At 41.9% G+C, this 23335-nt stretch overlaps 1 protein-coding gene across 1 annotated transcript in view; it reads left to right on the forward strand.

Moving 5' to 3' along the window:
* Nucleotides 1-23335, forward strand: part of ADAMTSL1 (ADAMTS like 1) — a 371558-nt gene that overhangs the window by 243088 nt on the left and 105135 nt on the right. The window contains exon 16 of the mRNA XM_036739597.1: nucleotides 17138-17348. Within this exon, the coding sequence (XP_036595492.1) occupies nucleotides 17138-17348 (211 nt within the window). The remainder of the gene's footprint in view (nucleotides 1-17137; nucleotides 17349-23335) is intronic.

The raw sequence follows: 23335 nt of genomic DNA on the forward strand, positions 1-23335 counted from the left end.
AAGTCATGGCATCACCTGCCTGATGCCATGGTCCTCATTAAGAGCAAAGGACAAATAACAACAATCTTTATTTAGGTACATAAATTATAGGAAACCTTTCAGCGATATTCTTAATCTGCACAGTATCCCTATGAGCCACATGCATAGCTAGAGGTGTCCTAAGAAGACACGAGTTTTTGAGAGTTCAATGAATCAAGTATCTACCCATTTCATGGCAATCACTCACTGATGATGTTTACTTTGGGGCTTTCTCATGACCCAGTGCTATAGAAAGGCTGTGCTCCTAAGGCATCACAACAACATACCATGTTCAGCCATTTTTCACACTGAAAGAATCTAAAAACTTCCATTGGATTTCAAGGTAATGCCTAGAGGAACCAAAAGTTTCATGGTCTCCTCATTTGGCCCTATCTGGGTCTCTATTTCTCTATGGTCCCAGTGCAGCGAATGAATACTAATTTATTCCACCCAGCTAACCAGTGTGCTCCCTGTATGGAGTGTAGCTTCCCTAAAAACCCAAAAATAGATTATAAGATGGCAGGAAAATTCACTAGTATGGTCTCAAATTCAAACCAGTGAACCCAGAAGTGTAGATAAAGTAACAGAGGAAAAGAATCATAGAATCTCCAGGTCTAAGGGTAGAAATGTGCTCTTAACAAAAGCCTTGTGCTTATGTTCCAATCATAAATCTTCTTTAAGGCCCTCATTCAAATTCAGTACAGAGCCAATCATGTAGTAAGAGAAACATTCAGAAAATAAGCAGGGTAGATGTAAAATGCAAACATCTCAACTGGTCCTGAATCACACTTACCAGTAAGCATTTAGTTCCCAAGAATATATTTATAGGAAGAAATACTAACTTACCCCAATAGATGCAAACCTGGGCTTCCTAATCTGAGAGATCCTAGAAACTGTCCTAGGGCTGAACATCATTGCTATGCCTCTGCTAGTAATCACAGGCATATTTCCCCATAAGTGCCAAAGCTATTATAGGATAATCCCATAATTCTTTGTTTGCAAGGCACAATCCTGGGCCATTTGTTAAGTGCTTACCGTGTACCAAGTACTATAGTAAGCACTAGGTATACAAATAGACAAACAAGACCACCTCTGTTCTTGAGATGACATTCTAATTAGAGAGAAGTCTGGACTCTGCCATTGTAATTGTTATGTGACCATAGACAAGTCATTGAACCCATCCATGTTAAAGGTTGACAATGTCCAGAAAAGAAGAACACCTATGTCCCTGAGGCTGCAGACATAAGCAGCTGCTCTTAATTCCCCAAGCCTAGTTAGGATATCAGGAAGTCACCTCAAGGTTCATTTTTGGTCATGGAGTAGTTGGAAACTGACATGAAAGGTGAAGGAAGAAGTCTATCTAGAGACCTAGTACTGTGGTAGGATAATCTTAGAGTATGAATGACTGAAGGACATTTGTGTTGAATGCTTGGGAGTTAGTGATATGCTTTGTGGCAAGAGAAACTCTCCGAACTTCAATCTTTCACTCTGAATGGTCATTGCCTCAGTCAAACTGAGACCTGGGAAAAAAGGCCAAGGTCTCCCACTGCATCGGGGGCCATCTCCAGTCGTCCTGATCTATATCTGGCCACTGGACTCAGATGGTTCTGAAGGAGCAAGTGAGGCTGATGACTTTGCACAGCCCTCCCTCGTTTAAATCCAAGTCACTTGCATTTCCTGACATCACCTCCTTGATGTCATGGTCCTCTTCGAGAGCAAACAACAAACAACAACAACACCCCATCTCCTTCCCTTCTGCCTAGAAACATGGCCATGGCTTCCCCATCCTTAAGGGGGAAAAAGCGCCAGACTTGATGCTACCATCCCTTCTAGCTATCATCCCATGTATCTTTTCTCCCTTTCTTGGCTAAAATGTGAGAGAAAGCTGTCTACGGTAAATGACTCAACTTCACCTCTAATCACTCTCTTCTAAAATGTCTGTGCTCTGACTTCTGCTGTGATCGTTCAAATGAAACTGCTTTCTCCAAGGTTACCAGGATCTCTTACTTTCCAAATCGAGTAATCTGCTGTCCGTACCCAGCCATCTTGAAACCTCTGCAGCATTTTACCTTCTTGACCCCTGCTTCCTCCTTTCTAGGTTTTAATGACACTGCCCTCTTTTGGTTCTTTTTCTACCTCTCTGACTGCCTTTCATAGTCTCCTTTGCCGGATCTTCATCCAAGTTGTGTTCACTATCTATGGATGTCACCCAAGGCTCTGTCCTGGACTCTCTTCACTTTTCTCCCTATATTGTCTCAATTAGCAATCTCATCTTCTCCCATGGATTTAATTATCAGCTCAATACAGATGTTTCCAACACTGACTCATCTGGCCTTAGTCTGTCTCCTGTGCTCCAAACCCACATCACCAACTCACTTTTGGACAGTTTGGACGAATTGGATATGCCATAGGCATTTCAAACTCAACATGCCCAAAATAGAGCTCATTTTCTTTTCCCCAAACCCTCTACTCTTCTGAACTACCCTTTCACTCTTAAAATCACTGTCATCCTTCCAGTTACTTAAGAGTCACAACTGCCTGTGGTGTCATTATTAACTCCTTATTCTCCAGCCCACAAATACAATCTGTTGCTGAATCTTGTCACTTGTACCTTTAAGACATCTCTTGTGTGTTTTATGCAGCTGCCACCCTAGTTCAGGTCTTAATCACCTCTCAGGTGGACTGTTACAATAGCCTCTAATTGGTCTCTGTGCCTCAAATCTTCCTTCTCTCTAATTTATCCTTTACACAGCTGCAAAAGTGATTTTTCTGAAAGTCTAAGTTTGACCATGTCATCCTCATGTTTCAGAGGCTCCCTAGTTCCTCCAGAATAAAATATAAAGTTAGTTATTTGGCATTTAGAATTCTTCACAACCTGGCCCTCCCTTCCCTTCCTCCCTTTTCAGTCCTCTTATACTCACCTCCCCTCCATGCACTCTATGATCCTGCTATACTGGCCTCCTCCGCCTCCTCCTCCTCCCATGGGACACTCCATCTCATGATTCTGTGCATTTTCATTGACTCTTGCTCCTCTCTGGAATGCTTTCCCTCCTTATCTCCTTCAAGACTCAGCTCAAATCCCACCTTCTGCCGCAGACCTTTCCCAATCCCTCTAGCTACTAGTGCATTCAGTTGATCAACAGAGTCAATTTTTGTATGGCCTCATCACGATGTGTAGACAAGTCCTTCAGCAATTTCGAAGATCCATAGGACTTTCAGCCATTGAATGAAAGGCAAATGATGACATACAAGAAATATCGTGTCACTGGATGAGATCATAGGATCATTAGTTTATAGCTGAAAGGACCATGGAGGCCATTGAGTCCTTTTATTTTATTTTACAAATGAGGAGACTGAGGTTTCAAGATGTTGGTTACACAGCTAGTATGCATCTGAAGGAATAGACGACTTGAGGTCTTCCTGACTCAAAGTCCCATGTATAAAGAGAGCCATTAATCTAGCCATTCAGGAATGCCTTGAGGCAACAGACCCTTCTTCTAATAGCAGAGGGCAGCAATGGGTGGGGGCAGTGAGCCTAGATGAAATATACTCCCTTCCACCCTCCCTGAGCCAACCGTTGATCGTGTCATTAGAGGTATTGCGTCAATACCTCCACAGCATCCTCATTCAGAGACATCAGAGAGACACATTGAGGACAAACAGAAAAAGGCAGATAGACATATACAGAAAGAAATGACTGAAGGGAAGAAGGAGCTTCAGAGAATGTGAACCCTAGTGGTATAGAAATGCCAGCTCTGGACTCCAGAATGGTACCAATCCTTGGAGCCCAGCAGAGAGCTACATTTAAAAGGATGCTTAGTGCCAGGATTCCTGGTGTACCTCTTTTCCATTTGTGCTCCCTACACATGTGCCTTTGACCTTTATGTCTGAGCACACTTTTCCAAAGGACCTCACATGTACAAGGAGAATGCTTCATACCAAGTATTTTTATTATACCGTCTTGGTAAATTCTCTACTAATTTAAACTACTGGTTAATTATTGGGGGAAGCATGTTAGTTGAGGCTTGACAGAAACAGTATCGGAAACAGTACTATTTGACCCTAGACCTCCGAAAAGTAGGAATCAACTCACCCTCTGGGGACCTCAACTTATATATGAGTGCGGATTGGTAAGTCTAGAAGGGGTGCTGTCCATCTACTCTCTAAATATCTTGTATAAATATTTATATACTGTCTCCTCCATTAGAATATGAGCTCCTTGAGAACAGAGACTATTTTCGCCCTTCTTTGCATACCTAGTGCCTGGAACATGGTAGTCACTTAATAAATGACAATTGATTTATTTACTTACTGACTTGTTAATTACAAGTCAGTTCAGTATATGAAGAGTCAGTGAATGGAACGGAGGAGACAGAATGAGTCTAGGACAAATGTAGAGCTGGTCAGCCCCTTTTCTACACTGAGGCCAGGTTTGAGAGGGTGTATGTGCAAGGTTAAAATGGTGGTCTGGGTCCTACTGTCCTACACGCTCATCTTTTCCCCAACAAATACAAACAATAAATGGACCAGAACAAAAGAATGGTGATGTGAAGCCGTGCATTAGTCTTGAAGTCCCTTACCATGGTGGGTCATTTTCTTAGCTCTTCCTGGACTGTGTTGGAAAAGGTGCTGGGGTGGGGCATAGGATGAGCTTGGGTCAGTGGTCTATTTATGGTACAACTGCTTGCCAGTCTGGGCCTCAGTTTCCTCATTTGTAAAATGAGATAACAAGACTTGTGTTATCTACCTCACAGGCTTGTAAGAAAACCATTTTGTTGACTGCAAAGCGTTACACAAATATCACCTAGTAGTAGTAGTATCATCTAATTGCTTATTTCTCATACTATCTGGTTGGTCCTCATGAATGATTTACTTACATCTATTTTGGCATAATTTTCTCTATAAATTTTTTTCATTGAAAAAGAAGTAAACATAACAAAAGAAATATTTTGTGACCCTACTGAGAGTCAACAGGACTAGAGAACTCAGCTATAGGATCAGAGCCCTCCACTCAGGCTATGCTCTAGTTACCGATTAGAGGAGAGGCTTTTAAACTGTGCTTCAAAGGATGTCAGGGTTCTGTAAGTCATCTTTGGGACTTAGCCAAAAGGAAGGGTAGTCATGGCAGGTGCATTTATTTGGATCTACCTCATCACTTTATAGCCCCACCCAACCCCATTGTGATTATTAGAGTTCCAGCTAGTGAAAAACAAGGTAGAAGGCACTGCAGTCTCCAAAGCCTGGATATCACCAAGGCTTACACCACCTTTAGGGGAATTTGTGTGCTAGGCTATCGGGAAGGAGGAGAGGTCTTGTGAATCGGTTAGATGCCTCTGGTAGGTTCTCTTAATAGAGACTAACAGCAAAAGGCAGGGGTTGGCAGCCTGGGGAAAAAAGGCATAGAGATCTTCAAAGCAGCATGAGGTCATGAATGCCAAATGATCTGTCATCATTCCACCTGGCACAGAGTTTGGGGTCAGCAGCCCTAGGATTAGGCAGTGCTTAAAAGTTCTCTGGACTCCCTCAAGCTAGTGTCATATAAATAAATGATATTGAATTATAGTTCCAACTTTATGTCTCCTTTTAAGCTCTTGCCACAAGCTTTCAGGACTGTTGCTTTCTGTCAGTCCCAAGAATCATTGTTCTGTTGTATAAATGGCCTCAGAAAGTTTACTCAAAGGGAGAGAGCAATATCACAAAGAAATCTGAGTTTGGAAACTGTCATCTGAGTTTTGAAGTTGGGGAAGAAAAAACAAAGTCAGGAAAGTCATACTGCGCCCTAAGCCCTCCATGCCAAACAAAGGGCTTTCTCTTGTGGAACGTGAAGGGGTGTGTGTGTGTGTGTGTGTGTGTGTGTGTGTGTGTGTATGTATGTGAATGTAAGGAGTCTGGAGGGTTCTTGTGAATAGGTCCAGGAGACCATCTGGGAAATTGGGTTCTATAGCTCTTAATGATATGGAATGCAAGTCTGTACATTGCTGGTGCATTAGCTATAGTGTGAGGGGAAATCTTTCGAAGATTTGTAAATCTCTTTGAGTAGGAACCTCATCTCATGGCCACACTGTCCCTGCGTTCAACCCTTCTCCAAATTGAGCAAACAAGCAAAACCAGAAAGCAGGCTCTTCTGCTCCTCCCTAATCCCCAGAGCACTTAAAATCTTAAACCTCTGCTTCTTCAGGCTCTGGAAAATCACAGAAGGAAATAGTTACAAGGAAGGGGATTTATCTATGTACAATCCACTCTAGCCAAACAGATACCATTTATCAAAGCTCTTTTTGTAGGAAAAATGATGCCAGGATCCTAAGGGAGGGAGGTGAGGGTGGTGGGGAAAAGGTGGAGAAGATGCTTAAGGGTCGAGAGGCTCCCTAACGAGGATTCTACTGGAGGATTGGACATCAGGGAGTGCTGGCGTCTTCATCCCTTGTCTGCTTCCCGTGAGACCAGGAGAAGGGAGACATGAGCAGCCAGCCATCCTCCAAGTCTTTCCTCTTCCTTTTGTGGTACCTACTGGGTGGTTTTACGGAACAGTTAAAAGCATTTAGACACATCTAGAGAACTCACAGTACAGCCTTTTCTTTCATGTAATGAAGGTTGACTATATAACTGCCACACAATGGAGTGAAGCAAAACCATATGTGATCCGGAGAGGCCCCTCCACTGATTTGGGAAAAGAGAAGTGTTGTTTCTCCCCTGCTCCCCCCCCTCACATGTCTTAATTCCTCCTGGAGGAAAAGTTTGCAAATCAAGGTAAGGGGACCCTCTTGGAGGAAGAGTCCTTCTGGTGGCCCTCAGCCCTGCTGCAGCTGTATGTTTATGTACATGTAGTATTTGTAGAGATGCCTTGTAAGTCCCCTGGTGTGATTAATTTTTAAAGAAATGTAATTTGTTGAGGGTTGGCACTGAGGGTTATAATGTTATCGTTTCACATTCTTTTTTCATCCTTCAATGTGTAAATTTTCCTTGCTTTTGTCTTGCTGTACACTTATACCTCTAAATCTGAGCTTATCCAAACATTTATGGAAGCCCTGGAGTTTGAATAATTTGCTACTTGACTGAAAGTATCACGTTTTGGAAGCTCTGGAAACTTCAGTCCACCAACAGACCCACGTCTAAAGTGGTTTTCTTTTTCGGCTAATTAATGTGCCCATTTATTCATGAAGGACTCTCAGGCTACAAGTTCAGTTGAAAAGGTTTAATATATCTTTGTTCCTTTCCCAGCAACCTCAAAATGACTGCATACTCCCTTGTGCCCTTAGAAGCCCCTGGGCATTCAGCTTACGTCTCCCCTTCATGTTGGGAAGCAAAACTCTCTGTTGGAAACATAGGAAAAAACTTCTTCCTCCACCCTTTCCTCCCTATATCCATCCCTTTCATTTATATTGGCCCTAGGGGAGAATCAGCTTCCTCCTGGCCGTGGCCACAAACAGAACACCTCCTTCTGACACCACACAGAAGGTCACATCACACAGCGCTAGTTTCTTCAATTGGCAGGAAGGTCTCTCTCTATACAATGCCTCCTGCCTGCAAATCCCAGCCAGAGCCACTCATCCTCAGGGAATGGAGGGCCAGGAAAATACACAAATGTGGAAGGGGCTACAAGGCTCCTGGGGTTCTGGTATGCAGGGGAGGAAACCATTTTTTCCCTCCTACTCCACTCTCAAAGCCTCTCTGACAAATTAAGTAGAGTAGGGCTCAGTCACTCCTGAGAACTTCAGGGTCAAAGTCAAAAGTGTCAGACTCAACTCACCGGCATCACCCAGGGAGAGACATTTCATCGCCTAGTTTGCAGCCTAGATCCAGATGCAAATTCTTCATTAAAAGGTATTCTGGCCTCACCCTTCTCTTTCTGGTTCATCAAAAGATGTCCGTTTGTTTTTGCCAAACAGAACTCAGAGGCCAAGAGTGTGGTCTGATAAGTTGAGCTGAATTGAGAGAACCCTCCTTAAGGGTTAAGATTGTTTACAGACTAGTATAGGTGGTAGCATCCAGCCAGACTCAAGCAGGAGACATTTAAGCCCCAACCAGCAGTCAAGAGCAGTCATACTGAATCCCAGCAAATATGAAGATGAGCTCCCTGAATGAAATTGCGGATGAGTAGAGACATACAGGGTGAAGGAAGAAGATGAGCATTTATCAAGCACCTACTATGTGCCAGGCATCATTCAAAGTGCTTTACAAATATGGTGTCAATTTTTTCCCTCACAACAACCCTATGAGGTTGGTGTTACTATTATCCCCATTTTAAAGTTGAGTGAACTGAAGCAGAAGTGACTTACACAGCTAGTGGGTATCTAAAACATGTTTTTTAGAGATTCCTATCTCCAAATTCAGTAGTCTATCCATGGCTCCGTGGTGCCCTTCTTCCTGCTATCATGAATTGGTTCCTAAAAAGACAAGTTAGGTAAAATAACTTTACAGGGGTAGTTAGTTCTGAAGGAACAATGTCGTACATGAGCGACAATACTGACAAAGTTATAATGGAGTTTCTCCATGTTAGCTTGGGGTTTCATTATGATAAATTAACAACTTCCTTATGAAATGATGTTGGTCAGGCCTTGTTCTGTAGGGTATACCCATAATCACCCATGCCCCAGGTGCACAAATTTAGCTTGACATCCCAGGAATTAATTTGGCATGACTAATCATGTTAGAGGGTGATGAGCCAGAAGTAGGAAACATTCGCTCTTTGCAAAACTGTGTATGTCCATTGGCACACTGATGTTTTGAATGAACAGGAGGAAGAATAGAAATGCTACTAAAGAAAAGTATTCCTGGCCCCATGAGAATAAAAAGTTTGAGGTCAAGTCTGGGAGGCAGAGGAGGAGGAGGAGAATGAGAAAAAGGCTTCATTCACAGAACTAGTGGGGTGTGTGTGTGTGTGTGTTTGTGTTTCTATTAGTTCTTGGTAATCTAGCATCAATGAATGAGGTTTGTGAATTAGGAATTCACATGAAATTAATAGAGGGTAGATTAGGGTCAAGTCATACCCTGGACAGTATCTAGGGAGCCATGTGGTTTCGTTGATAGTGAACGATGACTAAGAAATCAGAACATATATTCTTAGCTCAATTGCCTGGGCCCTTAGGACTTTACTGTTCTGGTTTCCATGGCTTGGGAGTGGAGATGAATCCCTTGTGAAAACCAGGAGACAGCTGTAAATTATCCTGGGGCAGAGGGAATGCCACAGTACACAAATTCAAAGAATTCTCTTATTGTAAGCCTAGAAAGCAGCATGATGTAGGGGAAGGGGCAGCAGATTTGGGGGTCAGAGAATCTAGTTCCAGATCCCAGCTCTGCCTTCGTGATTTTTAGGCAAATCGTTTATATTTTCTGGCCTCAGTATCATCCTCTGTAAATTGAGCACATTGGACTTGACAGCCTCTAACGTTCCTTTCAGCTCCAAATCTCTGATCTTATGGTGCTTTTGATAATTGTAAGAAGCAGGGGATAGGCAAACATTCCCCAACTCGGGAACCTCTAAAGATCAATTTTAATCTAATTTAATAAAAAAAAAAGATACTGGGTCATACTCTTCAATATAAGAAAGCCACACCTTATATGTAAGTTAGGAATTTAATCCTTAAACTTTGTTAGTTCACTAAATTATAGAACAATGAGTTAGTAAACAATGTACAGATGATAAAAGTTTGGGGTTTTTTGAGAAAGACATGCACATCATAATGAAAAACAAGGGATGGTTTTTAATAACTTAATTTGAATCCTAACACAAGGATTTAATAACATACAGATGTTAGCTTGATAGTGTCCCTTTAAATCACCCTGTGATAATGAAACATCAAAGAGAAACAAATATATTCTACCCCCAGGGACTTTGAACCAAACATTAAAAATAATTTCTTGGTCATTTTTATGTGGTTAAACATGAAAACATCATGAGAGGCCTCAATTTTATTTCTCACATAAACATTTTTCAGTGTGGAGAGAGCTTTGGCTGGGACCATCTCACGTCTAACACCTGACACCTGTGTGAACAGAAACATTCTTCAGTTGTGAAGGGAAGGCATGCAGCTGTGTCTATGTCCACGCAATGACTGAATTAATCACACACTGCATCAATAGCTGGCTTCCTCTCCTGTCTCTTCACATATCTAACACCGGAGACAGGGGGATCTCCACTGGGAAAATGACTCTGTCCTTTGCTTTCCGTTGCCTGGGATCCAATTGGATTTATGACAGTATCACCCGAGGGATTTGCTAGCTAGAGTTACTATGGTACTCTGTCCTCAGTCAGGCAGAAGATTTCTTCCTGTCCTCACTCAGTCCGGCACTGACCCCCATAATGACATAAAAGGATTTAAAAGGCCATTCTGCAAACTTTTATTGAGCGCCATGTGGCAGGTACTGGGCTAGGTGCTGAGGATACAGACAGAAACAAGACAGTCTTGCCTTAAGGAGCTAATATTCTTTTGGGGAAAACCGCATGGACACAGATCAGTGTATATAAAATACATTCAGAGTAGTCAGAAAAGTAATTTGGGACAATCATTATGAAGTACCTACTATGTGCCAGGCACATGCACTTAAGAAATACCACTTTTACAACTTTTGGAAGAAGGGACCAGAGGAGTCTGAATGACACTTGCAATAACCTGCTGTCCATTCCTCCCCTCCCTTCTGATAGAGATTTTTTCAGAAATCAAAATATCAGAGCCTTGAAGTTTAATGAGCTTAAGCTTTTCTGCCTAGAAGGTAGGGGAACGGAAACTCAGGCTTCACCAGAAGCATCCACAGGCACAGAAAAATTAATGGAGACCAGAAAAGAAAGAGGCATTGGGGCTGTTCCTAAGTTTTAAGCCTTCTGCCTGTTTTTTTTTCTCCCAGTCCCAGGCATGTAGGCAGATGTAAATTTGCACAGAATCCCAAGTCCTGCTGTATATGGTGAGGGGCAGAATGTCTGTAGTGATGGAGGGGAGGAGATCGTGAAGGAGGGACTGGAATCGGGGATTTAAGTCCTGACGTGAGTGATGCCAAAGTTCAGGTCTTCCAAATGAAAAGAAAGACTGTTGAAAATAAATTCCTAGGCAGTTAGGTCTCTGTTCACAGTAGAGACCAGCAGATTTGAGATGACTCAAGAGAATTCTGAAGGAAAAAGAGAGTTCATATACTGCGTCGAGTTCTGTAGCTTCAGCAAGGAATGTTGCAGCTTCTTGTCCTTAGGGAGATGGATGGAAGGGGAGGGGTGGAGGTGGAGGCAGGCTGAGGGCACCGACTCCATGAAAATACGAAGTAGATAATTAAGGCCTAGGGACCCAGAGGACAAAGAGTCACACCACTGTATGGAAGGGTAGAATGGCCTCAATAGAACTCGAATGGGGCCTTTCTGGAAGGGGAGGGAGCCTTCATGCAGACAGAAAATCAGGGGACCACATTCGTTGTGGAGAGGATGCCAGGAACAAAGGCACAGAAGCAGAAATGAGCAAGATGTATTGTGGGAACAAAGAGTCAAGCAGTTCGAATTGAGCACAGGGCTTTTTATAAGGGAATAGTGGGGAATAGTTTAGGGGAAAAAAAGTTAAGGCAAGACTGGGAAGGGCATTTCATCCTCTTGAAGGCTGAATATAAGTCCCTCATCAATTAAGAGGAAGGAGACTGAGACCTGAGGACAGCAACAATAACACACACATCTATTACGTTCTAAAGTTAACAAAGCACTTTACTCAGGAAAGCCTTGTGAGATGGGTTAGCGTATCATTGCCCACATTTTATAGAAGGTGAAACTGAGGCCCAGCGCCATCAAGGAGTGGTCTCACAAGTAATAAGTAGCAGAGCTGGGATCCATATTCCAGTCTCCTGACTCAAAATCCAGAGCTCTTTCCACTACCCTAATCACTTCCTAAAGGACCTGTTCAAAAGCAGTCATAGGAAAAGCTTGTTTATTCTTGGTAAGTTTGTTTCCCCCTCCTCCGCAATGGAATGATTCTGTGGCCTCAGATAGAATGATGCAGTCCCAAGTGTAGAAGCAAAGATTGTCTGGCCCATAACCCTGCCTCTAAGCAGAATTATAGCCAGAACTTCTCAGTCATAAAAGAATCCAGCCTATATCGTAACCCATTGTCACCCAGAGAGCCAGGCTCTGAGGGAATGAGACAAAGGACTGATAAGTTTGGATTGGGTCAGGATGGAAAGTAAGAGGTTGGTACCATGGCATAGTAGGGGCCCTAGTCAACCAGGAGTGAGCAGTAATCATGATGGTGATGAGAGCTAGCATTTGCATAGTGCCTTACAAATATTTCATTTGATCATCACAACAACTCAGGGAAGTAGGTGCTATTATTAATGTCTGTTTTACAGATGAGGAAACTGAGGCATACAGTGGTTAAGTGACTTGCTCAGTCATTTTCCCCTTGATACCCACCTCATCCAACAATCTTTTTCTGTCCATAGCAGTCTTCACTGATATTCCTGTCCTCTGAAATCCTAACACATTTAGTCTCCTACCATACAGTTTACCTATTAATTACTTGTCTTCTCTTTCTGCATTTCTACATCTTCAGACAAGATGGTACTAAGGCTTCCTTTCAGCTCTAAAAATTCCACTTCTGTGATAATATTTTTGTTATTTTATGGGTTCTGTCTTCTCAGAGATTGTAAGCTCCTAGAGGGCAGAAACCATGTCCTATACTCCATTTATATCTCCCACAGTGCCTCATTCATCACTGATCACATTACAGGTTGCAATAAATGATTGATTGGGGCAGCTAGATGGCACAGTGAATAGAGCACCTGCCCTGGAGTCAGGAGGACCTGAGTTCAAATGTGACTTCAGACACTTGACATACTTAGTAGCTGTGTGACCTTGGGCAAGTCACTTAACCCCAATTGCCCTGCCTTCCCCCTCCCAATAAACAAACAAACAAGTAAACAAACAAATGGTTGATTGACTTAGGGGAATCACCAGTTATCTACTTCAGTTAATTCAGCGATATCCTCTTTCAGATCCTGGCCCATAACTTACTCACTTGAGAAATCCTTCCTTTAAGAATGCCACCTCACTCTGCTCTTTTATCCCCTATCCTCCACAGCATCCATGTATTCTATTTGCCCTATTTGAAGTTGACTGGTTTGCATAGTTGACATATTACTTAATTAGTATTCTTGGACAAGGACCCATCTTCTGTTTCCTTTGTATGGTCTATCACCTAATCTGGGTAGCCTCAGAATGTTGCCTGACTTTTTACCTGCCTTCCAAACCTAGAGGAATCTGCAATGAAGACAAATGACCTACGATCGTTTTCAAAACTGTCAGGCTACTAGGCAGTAATAGTAAGAGAAGGCTGTACACGAGCCAATATTTCATGCTGACTTGACTCAGGAAAGGAAAACCTAAATGGGAACCAAGAAATGTATGTTCATGGTGGTGTTTTTTTCTTCCAAACAAAAACAGCATTTAAAATTTTTTTAGATAAAGAAACAGGCTTTTTTTTTCTTACCCAGGAGCCAAGGGCAAGAGAAACTTCTTGGGATGTTAGAGCTGCTAAGCTATGACCTGCCAGTAGAACTAATGGTCATTTATATCAATAACAGGTGATGAGTTTTTGGAGGCCATGGCCACTTTGAAAGAAAAGAAACTTTGGTAGCTCACACAATGAGCCCTACTTTCAAAGGGATCCCTCTCAGAAGGCTAAAATGGCTCCTTTTGTACACCTAACTCAGATATATCCCACTGAGGTGTGTCAGCCCATGCTAACTCGATCAGTGTCTTTATAGGAAACCAAGGGATTCATCCCCAGAGAGACCACATTCTGACTTTGCTTAACTGGCTGCAAAGTTAAGATCCAGCTGCTTTACAAAAACAACAAAAGCAAGAGAATTAATCAGACTCAGTGGTCAGGTTGTGTTGGTAGGAGTTAGCAATTGGGAAGGTGATTTTAGGATCCTAGGATTTAGAGCTGGAAAGGGCCATACAGGTCAACTGACTCATCTTACTCGTAAAGAAACTGGACCTCGGATCGGGAGAAACAATTGCCAGAAGTCACATGCAGAGAAATGGCAAAGACAGAATCCAAACTCAGGTAATCTGAGTGCTGCTCCACATTGCTTTTTCCACCAGGGCACTGGCAGTATCAGTGGCCCACAATGTATGTGAGTGTCTCACGTGAAGCTGGATGTCAGCCAAACAGAGGTACAGAAGAAAAGAGGTAAAGATGAGCAAGGCCAGATACTAAAAGTTGGTAGAGCAGGGAGTAGCCATGGTGGTATGATTTGGGGAACCCCTAGAAACAATCCCCTCCCCCCCACTTCCAAATTCTCCTCTATGTGTTTGCATTCCTTTGGAAGGGGAGAAAGTTTGAATTCTACTATTAGGGAAGAGGCTAAAAACTCATAAAGAGAAAACTATATAAAATCATTTCCTTAAAGCAAATTTTTAAATTAAAGAGAATCATAGACCTCCCAAAAAGGGTGGGGTAGGTGGTAGGGTGAAAGGTTTCTTAAAGGGTAGAAAAGAGTACATGCATACAACGAAGGGTAGAAGCACCCATGTTTCTTATATACAGATGTGCCTGAGGTTGTCACAGAAGAGGATCTCGTGAATTTAATGGATTGGAGAAAGAAGGAACTTTGCTGGAAGTCTTGAAGGAAAGTAGGAGAAGATGGATCAAAAGCCATATATCCATAGGCTGCCTAGAAACACCGATCCTCCATAATCAACATGAATATCTTACTCCATCTCTCCCTATTAAAAAGTTGTTGACAGTATTCTGCTAGCAGCACCCTAGAGTTAACGATGGTTCATTCAGATATCTACAAGCTGTAGCCTGGATCCATTAGCACTGCAAGAAGTGGGTGATCTCTGTTGAACCTGCTTTGGCCAGAGTTGACTTATTATTTGTCCCAGAGTCATAGAAGCATCTTATACACAGACAGAACTAGTCTCCGCTGGCTTCCTTCCTGGAGAACGCCATGTAACCTTCTTGTTGAGGAAGTGGCTCAGGGTACTGACTATGCTTCTCAGAGCTCTGTCAGAATGGCTCTACCTTCTCCAGAATGGCTGGAACTTCAAGGTTCTTATGGCTGAATTTCTGTACTCCAGGCTTGGTGTTCAGCAAGGGTTCTTAACCTAAGGTTTGTTAACTTGTTTGTTTTCTAATATTTTAATAGCCATATTCCAATGTAATCGGTTTCCTTTGTAATGCTATGGATTTTATTTTGTACATTTAAAGACATTGTTCTCAGATGGGAATCCATAGGCTTCATCAGACATGATACAAAAAAGGTTGAGAATCCATAGTGTACAGAGATGCTGACTCAATCTTGTAAGTTTTTAAGCACTTAGGAGCTTCTGAATGATACAGCCATATAGTAAGGCATCAGTACTGGATCCGGGCTTTGCTTTTTGTTTTTTTTTTTTCTAAATTGGGAGTGCAAATCACAACAATCCTAGAGGCCAAAAGAAATCAGGCAATGGAGACAGATATATAGCACCAATAACCCCCCTCATAGTCGGGAAGGCGAAGGTGGAAGTCTTGACTCTGACCCATACTAACTATGCCCCCTGAGCAAATCCCAGAAATTCTCAGTGATTTTGTTACAGAGAATTTCCTTACCAGGTGTTCCTTACTGAAATGAAATCACAAGCCAAAAGGAAAGGAGAAGTGGTATCCACTCAGCATCTCCTTTTCGTTTCTTTTTCATTGTAATATGGATTTGTGCATGTTAAGGGAGAAACTTTCAGTGTATATTCTCAGGTAAGTGCTTGTGTTTTCTGTAGCCCAGTTATGTCAGAAGCAATAGGTAGGGAAGGATGCCAGCAACTTTGGTAAATAAGGACAGGGAAATGTTTATGGGCTGATGAAGGACCTCTGCAAGCCAGAGATTGCATAAAACTCTTCTCAAAGCTGGCCATGGACCGCACAATGAGAAGCCACAGCCTCTGTGGGGTCATCACAATTCCTGCTCTCACATCTGCGGTGATCTTCTAGGCCAAGTCATGTTGGCTAGTTATTCAAAGCTGTATAGTGAGTAAGCAAGGCTCTGAAGTGGTAAACTGATAGACAGCTAGGTGGTTCAGTGGTTAGAGTGCTGGATTTGGAGTCAAGAAGAGCCTTGTTCCTGAGTTCAAATCTGGACTCAAACACTAGCTGTGGAACCCTGGGAAAGTCACTTAACCCTGTTTGCCTTAGTGTCCTCATCTGTAAAATGAGTTGGAGAAGAAAATGCAAACCACTCCAATATCTCTGCCAAGAAAACCCTAAATGGGGTCACAAAGAGTCGGACACAACTGAAAAATGACTGCAAAACTGAGCATTAAAGAAACCGAGACAAAGCTGAGCTTCATCTTTACTGTTCCCATTTCTGAAGTCAGATCAAGAGGGGAAAACAGAATGGTTTTTGTTATGTTTTTCTTTCTAGTCCCCCATTTCACCTTAGCTGGCTTCCTCAAGCCACAGCTATTTGGAAAAAACACATTTAGGCTCTCAGCTTGACTGGTCTTTCCAGATAACAAGATTCACCCCCTCTTCATTTATTTCCCCCCTCAGAGAACTAATGTATTTAGCAGGCTTCATTTCAGTTACATTATCCAGTTCCAGGTAGTGATGATATTTATACATAAGACAGCTACAGTTCTAGGCCACAAAAAAATTTTTTTTTTGAAGAGATTTGGAGCCGGCCTTTTACTTTGAAGCCAAAGATAAAACAAGCACAGATTTTTCTATCTTGCTGAGAACAGGGGCTGGAGAGGTTAGCAGGAAGGCCTGTCCTGACCTGGTACTCAGCACTAAGGTGCCCATCCCAGCCCTGAAATTGAATCCATTCGTAGTCCTAGAAGAGAAGTTTTAGTGGTATATTCCTTAGCAAAATGGGAATGGTGGTGATAATCATTCAGGGTTTTGAAGGTAAAGAGTGAATGTTTGTTATTATCATCTCTTTTAATTCAAATATTGGGAAAGGGTAGGATGGTAGGATCAGGGAAGTAAGGCAGGATGATAGAAAATCAGGCCTAGAAAGGAGACCCTCAATTTAATTCTTGCCCAATTTGCACAACTTCATATTTGGGAGTTTTTAATTCTTTAACAGACACTCAGCCCTGCGATGACTGTTTTGGAGGACCTCTCCACAGAAAATTCAGGCCTCCTCTTCCTCTCTGATCTCTCCTTAGGTGGGAGATTGGCAAGTGGAGTCCATGCAGTTTAACCTGTGGAGTCGGCCTACAGACCCGGGATGTCTTCTGCTCCCACCTACTTTCCAGAGAGATGAACGAGACTGTGGTGCTGGCAGATGAGCTGTGCCACAAGCCCAAGCCCACTGTAGTACAAGCTTGCAACCGTTTCAACTGCCCCCCAGCCTGGTACCCTGCTGAGTGGCAACAGGTGAGAGTCACTGTTTGTATTTGCTGTGGACGGGAGCTGTGCTTTCCATGATCGCTTTCCTGCCTTGGTTTGAATTAGGTGATTGCTGAATGTATCGAGGGAATGCATCTACTAAACTCTCAGATAAGAATGCTTTGCTTCTCTGATGGAGGTGAATTGGGATGTGCAACATGGAAAAAAGAAGATGTAGGGGGAACATGATAGCTACCTTCTCTTATTTGAAGGGATGTCATGTGGAAGAAGTTTTGGACTCATTGTTCTTGACCACAGGGAAATAACAAATAGTAATGGATGGAAGTGGTAGGAAAGAAAATCTTCCTAACAAGTAGAACTATTCAGAGGTGGGGTGAATTGCCTTGAAGGTTTCCCTTCACCAGAAGTCTTCGATCCAAGGCCAGATTACCACATTATGGTGTACAGGGGGGATTCTTGTTCAGATACGGGTTGTGCTCTTGCACTAGGTGATCTCTGAGAGTTGGTGATTCCATGAAGCTGTGCCCGTTGGCCCTACATTGGCAAAGCATCCATTTGTTTTAGACTTGGTGATGGATTAGTGCTGATGTCTCGTCCTATTATGCCCATCCTTCTTGGGACCAACAAACACAGCACATCAGACAGGGGTCATAGTATGACAAAAAGGCAATTAATAGCAGAAATTGCCAGAGGAAGCCCCAGAGAACCAAGGGTTTCATTGATAGCAGGTGTAGAAGTTGAAAGTTGTAGGGATTGTATCTAGATTTATAGATTAGTTTACTTGCAGGGCTGGAAGAGTTCCTCCTCCTTTTTACAGATGAGGAATCCAAGGCTCAGAGTTATTACATGGCTTGCCCAAGATGACAAAGACATCAAATAGCAAAGGTCTCATGACTCCAGATCTCTAGTACTTTGTTGCCTAGAGAACCTCCAAAAATTTATCAAATCTGATAACTTTCACCACTGATTTATGTCAGAACCAGGGGAACCCTGAAAAGAATCTTTAGAGATTATGAAGCCTTAGGTAGGAAACTGAAGGGGTTGGAGATGCCAATATTTTTTATCACTACTATCAACTAAAGATGATTATGTTAGAAAGATATGGGCAATAAGCAACTGGATAAGAAGACAATAGAGTTTGGCTTTCCGGACCAATTTGCAAAATTTAAGAATGGTGGGTTCTTAACCAGAGATAGAGTATGTGCGTCAATGAAACTGATCAACAGGACTTTAATAAAATGGAAATTCAAGCAGATGAAGAAGAGTTCCTAGACACAATGACTAGACCAGATGCCATGGGGAGCTAATGATTCTAAGAAGCAGGGGTAAAGAGAGGGTACATTCCAGGAAGTATAACTCGAGAGAGACTAATAGTAATGCAGATGTCCAGGAATGCACAAGATGGGAGCAGAAATTATTGAAAAAATTAATGTGAGATCTTGAGAGAAACCTAGGTTTCATAAAACTTTGATAGGGTGGTATCCATAAGTTTAATATATTAAAGGAAGGCACGTCTTGTTCAGTAGGAATTTAGCAGGTACATGACACGGTAGAATAACACCCTATGTCCAGACAGTTTTAGTCCCAAATTCCATGACACTTAAGGAAGGAAGGCCTAGTGGAAAACATCTGGGTTAGGAGGAAGGGAAGAAAAAATAGAAATTATTCTTAAAGCATTTTATTTTTAAAAATTCATTTTATTTTTAATTATTGAATAAAACAAGCATTTCTATAACATAGTATAATTTTTAAAAAGATGATTTCACATAAAACTGAAAATCTACTGGGCACAACTTTCTATTCTTACCACATTTTATTGTGGATTTTATCAACAGTTGGAAGATATTGATGGCAAATTTCCAGGAGGTGGAATGTGTTCTTGTTTGGAGACTTCCATTCAATTTAACAACATTTATTAGTCCCCTGTTATGGGTGAGGCATTTGTGCTAGGCCCCAGGGAATACAAAAACAAAAATAAGAGTACTTGCCCCAAAGGAGCTTATACTTTATCAGAAGAAACAGTACATGTATGTATATTTGTAAATTTAAAATGTACACCAAAGAAATGCAAAGTAATTTTGGTAGAGGAGCTAGGTTGTTAAGGGTTTTAAATACCAAATGGAGGGGGTCATATTTGCTATTAGAAGCAGTAGAGAGCCACTGAAGTTTCTTGAGATGAGAAATGACACAGATAGTCTTGTGATTTAGGGCTATCAATTTGTGGGATGGATTGATTGGCTATGGCAGAGACTGAAATCAGGGAGACCTGTTAGGAGACTAGTACAGTAGCAGGTGAGAGGTGATGATCTAGGTTATCAGGCTTGTGATTGGAAAGGAGGATACTGATGTGAGACATAGCATGAAGGTAGCATGGTTGAGACTTGGAAACTGGATATGGAGAGGAAAGGAGAGTGAAACACGGAGAATGACGGAGTTTGTACTAGGAAAGTTAGAAGTGGCGGAGGGGAGTAGGGAGAACATGAGTTCTGCTTTCACTATGTTGAATTTGAAATGTCTGTAGGAATAGCAGTTGAAAATGTCCAGTAGGCAGTTGGTGATGTAGAACTAGAGTGCAGGAGAGAGACCAAAACAAGTCATTTAGATCTGGGAGTCTTCTGGGGTAGAATTGATAATTAAACACACAGGGCCTGATGGGATCACAAGGAAAGAGGATGAAGAGACACAGGAGAAAAGAGCCCAGGACAGAGCCCTGGGACTAATGCAGAATCAGATCATGTGAGCTTTTAGAGGTCATCAGTAACTCTTTCCAGAAAATTTGTTCGGCAATGTTAGCTTCCCCAAACCATTTGATTAAAAGACTAAAAGAAAACAAGCCATTATGTGATATGTTTGGCAGAGTAAGTCAACAGTAACTGTGAAGCAATTCTCAGCTAATTGGCTCTTATCTCGAGACACTAGTGCAGTAAGTAGATTGGAGTGCTGACGTTCTCTTATTCACACCACAGCTGTTAACAACACACTTGTCTTTGAGCTTTGGCTTTCACCACAATCCTTAGAATCAGGGTATGTAGTTTGCCACTCACAACACGTTTTTGCTTTCTCAGTGTCTAAATTTTCTTTTCCATTTATCTGTCTATACACTGGTCATGACCCAGAGAGTAGACCTAGGAACCTCTTGTCCTTCACACTCAGGCTACAATTTCTTTTTATCTTGTGCAAAGGGACAGGAAAAAAATCGGGGAGATGTCTGAAAGGTCCATTTAAAATATGACAGACGACTGAGTTTTCATTGAGACAAAAGCCACATCGCAGTGTTTGGCTGCACAAAAGTGTGATCAGGGCAATCCGTGTGTGGTTTTCCCAGAGAAAAAAAACAGCGTAAATTGTATGGATCACCATCTGTCAAATGTTAATGTCACTTCCTTTGTTTTCTTTGAAGCCCATACTTGACAAATGGCAAATATCCAACATTTACTCATACTTGGATGGGAGGGAGAGAAAGAAGGAGGACTAAAACACAAACCTGTTTTAGAAATAATTAAAAGTATATGATGCAGATCTGTAATTTTGGCTTGGGTTGCTGCCTGACCTCTCTTTGTTTCTACTATTCCTTATATTTGTCTTTGATTTCATCTTTTGGTTCTTTGTGATGGCCCGTGTCTTTTTTCTTAATCTTATTTTTTAAATTAATTTATTTTAAACTTAAATACATGGAAAGAAAAGGCCCATGTCTTTTTAGCCCTAATATATTACAAGTCTATTTTTAGATACGAGGTTTTTTCTTTTGGTTTTATGAAGAGATTAAAATATATTGTGTATTAGTCTTCTTTAGCTTCTCGTAAATAGGGAATCTTATACTTTTTACTTGTATCTCCAGTGCCCAGCACATAGTAGGCATTTATTAAAATGCTCATTGATTAATGGATTGACTTAAATTTTTATTTAAATTAAATATTTATACCAACCTATGTCCTGGCTTCCCTCTTCATTGTCAGTTTTACCACCATAGTGACAATCCCTGAAACAGAAAACTACGAGCTTATATTTTGTGCTTCCCCTCTCCCTTGTTTATCACATCCAGTCAATCACCAGATCCATTCAGCTTTTCCTTTCTAATGTCTCCCTCTTTCTTCCATTCCCACTTTTCTATTCCCACTTGTGCATCCTAATGTAGTTATAACAGAGGCCTAATTAGTCTGTATGTTTCCCATTTAATTTCTCCTGAAGAAACCAGTCCCAAACTAGATTAATTTTTCTAAAATACCCCCTTTGGTCATGTTACTTCCCTGCTCAAAAATCTTCAATGGCTCCCCATTGCCTGTATAACAATGTTAAGATTCTTAAATCTAGCATCTGGGACCCTTGAGGGCCTCGAGGCAATGGGGAATAATGGAAAGGATGTTGGATATGAAGACAGATGACATAGGTTTAAATCCTGGTTCTGTTACTTAGCTACCTGTATGACCTTGGTAGGCAGTCAAACAAGACATTTATTAAGTGTTTACTATGTGTCAGGCACTCACAAAATGATAGTCTCTGCCTTCAAGTTACTTACATTCTAATAGGGGAAGACAAAAATAGACTGAAAAGGTTGCAGGGGATGAGTATCTGAGCCAGGGGCACGGTAGCAAAGTTTGTAGAGTCAGAAGCACAGCCAGGAGGGAAATGAAGAATGGCTGGCCTGAGCCAGTGCCCAGAATGGAGGATACAAACAAAACTCACCAAGAGGAGAAGGGAGCCAGAATGGTAGAAAGATATTTTAGGGTGAGAAGGCCCCAAGGGCTGAAGGAAGTTCCAGAGAACAACTGAGTCATGGCAACTGAGTCAGAAACATAGCCAGGAGGACAAGTCAGAAAACCTTTCTGGGCCCCAGTTCCTTCAGATATAAAATGAGGGATTTTTGAATAAAATAGATGGCCTTTATCTACATCCCTCCCCAATTTTATCTCTGATCAGTCCCCTGAACACTCCATATTCTAAGAATCTGTTTTCAAACTATATTCCTTTCCTCACACTTGTGCTTCCTGAAGCCTATCCATTCTTCAGATTCAAGCCTGAGCTTGATCTCTTCCACAAAGATCTCTCTAGCCTCCACAGCAAAATGTCTTCTCTTAGTTGGATTTCTGTATAGTTTACTTCCTGTACCACATCCCGTATGAGACTTTGTACTGGGGCAAAAGTTATACTCAGTTCTTTTGTTCTCCATTTGGATAGGAGCTTCGGGAAGGCAGGGATCAGGTCTTCTACCTCTTCATATCAAAGAAAGTGTCTACCACAGGACCTCAGACATAACAGGTGGCACCCAATACATTTGTTGATTGACTGATAGAACTAATTGACTGGAAGAATCCCTATTCCTGATTGAAGACATTAAACATAGGGTTTGGAGAATATTTTGGAGTCTTTCAATCAGCAACTTGTATAAAACACAGTATTAATCCTATAGTAAGATCTTGGAACTAGAATGGACCTCATCCATTATCTAGTCCAAACATTTCTTTCAAAGAATTCCCATCTATGATAGCCCACGATGTGGTCCCCCCAGACTTCACTTGAAGAGCTCTATTGAGGGGACAGCAAGGTGGTGCCATAGTGCACAGAGCACCAGGTTTGGAGTCAAGAAGACTCATCTTTGTGAGTTCAAATCCAGCCTCAGACACTTATTAGCTGTGTGACCCTGGCCAAGTGGCTTAACCCTGTTTGCCTCAGTTTCCTCATCTGTAAAACGAGTAGAAGAGGATGGCAAACCCCTCCAGTATCTTTGCCAAGAAAACCTCGAATGGGGTCACAGAGAGTAGAACATGACTGAAAATCAGCAGTGATGGAGGCACTCACCACCTGACAAAGCAGCCCATTCAACTTCTAGATATCTCTAATTAATAGTTTTTCCTTCACAAGAATAGTTAGCATTTATATAGAGCTTTATGTTTTGCAAAGCGCCTTACAAATATTAACTCTTCCTCTCAGGAACTCTGGGAGGTATTAGCCATTTTGCAAATGAGGAAACTGAGGCTGACAGTGACTAAGTGACTTGGCCAGGATCACACAGCTTG

Source organism: Trichosurus vulpecula, chromosome 9 (assembly GCF_011100635.1).
Source record: "Trichosurus vulpecula isolate mTriVul1 chromosome 9, mTriVul1.pri, whole genome shotgun sequence".
In the NCBI taxonomy this organism is placed as follows: Eukaryota; Metazoa; Chordata; class Mammalia; order Diprotodontia; family Phalangeridae; genus Trichosurus; species Trichosurus vulpecula.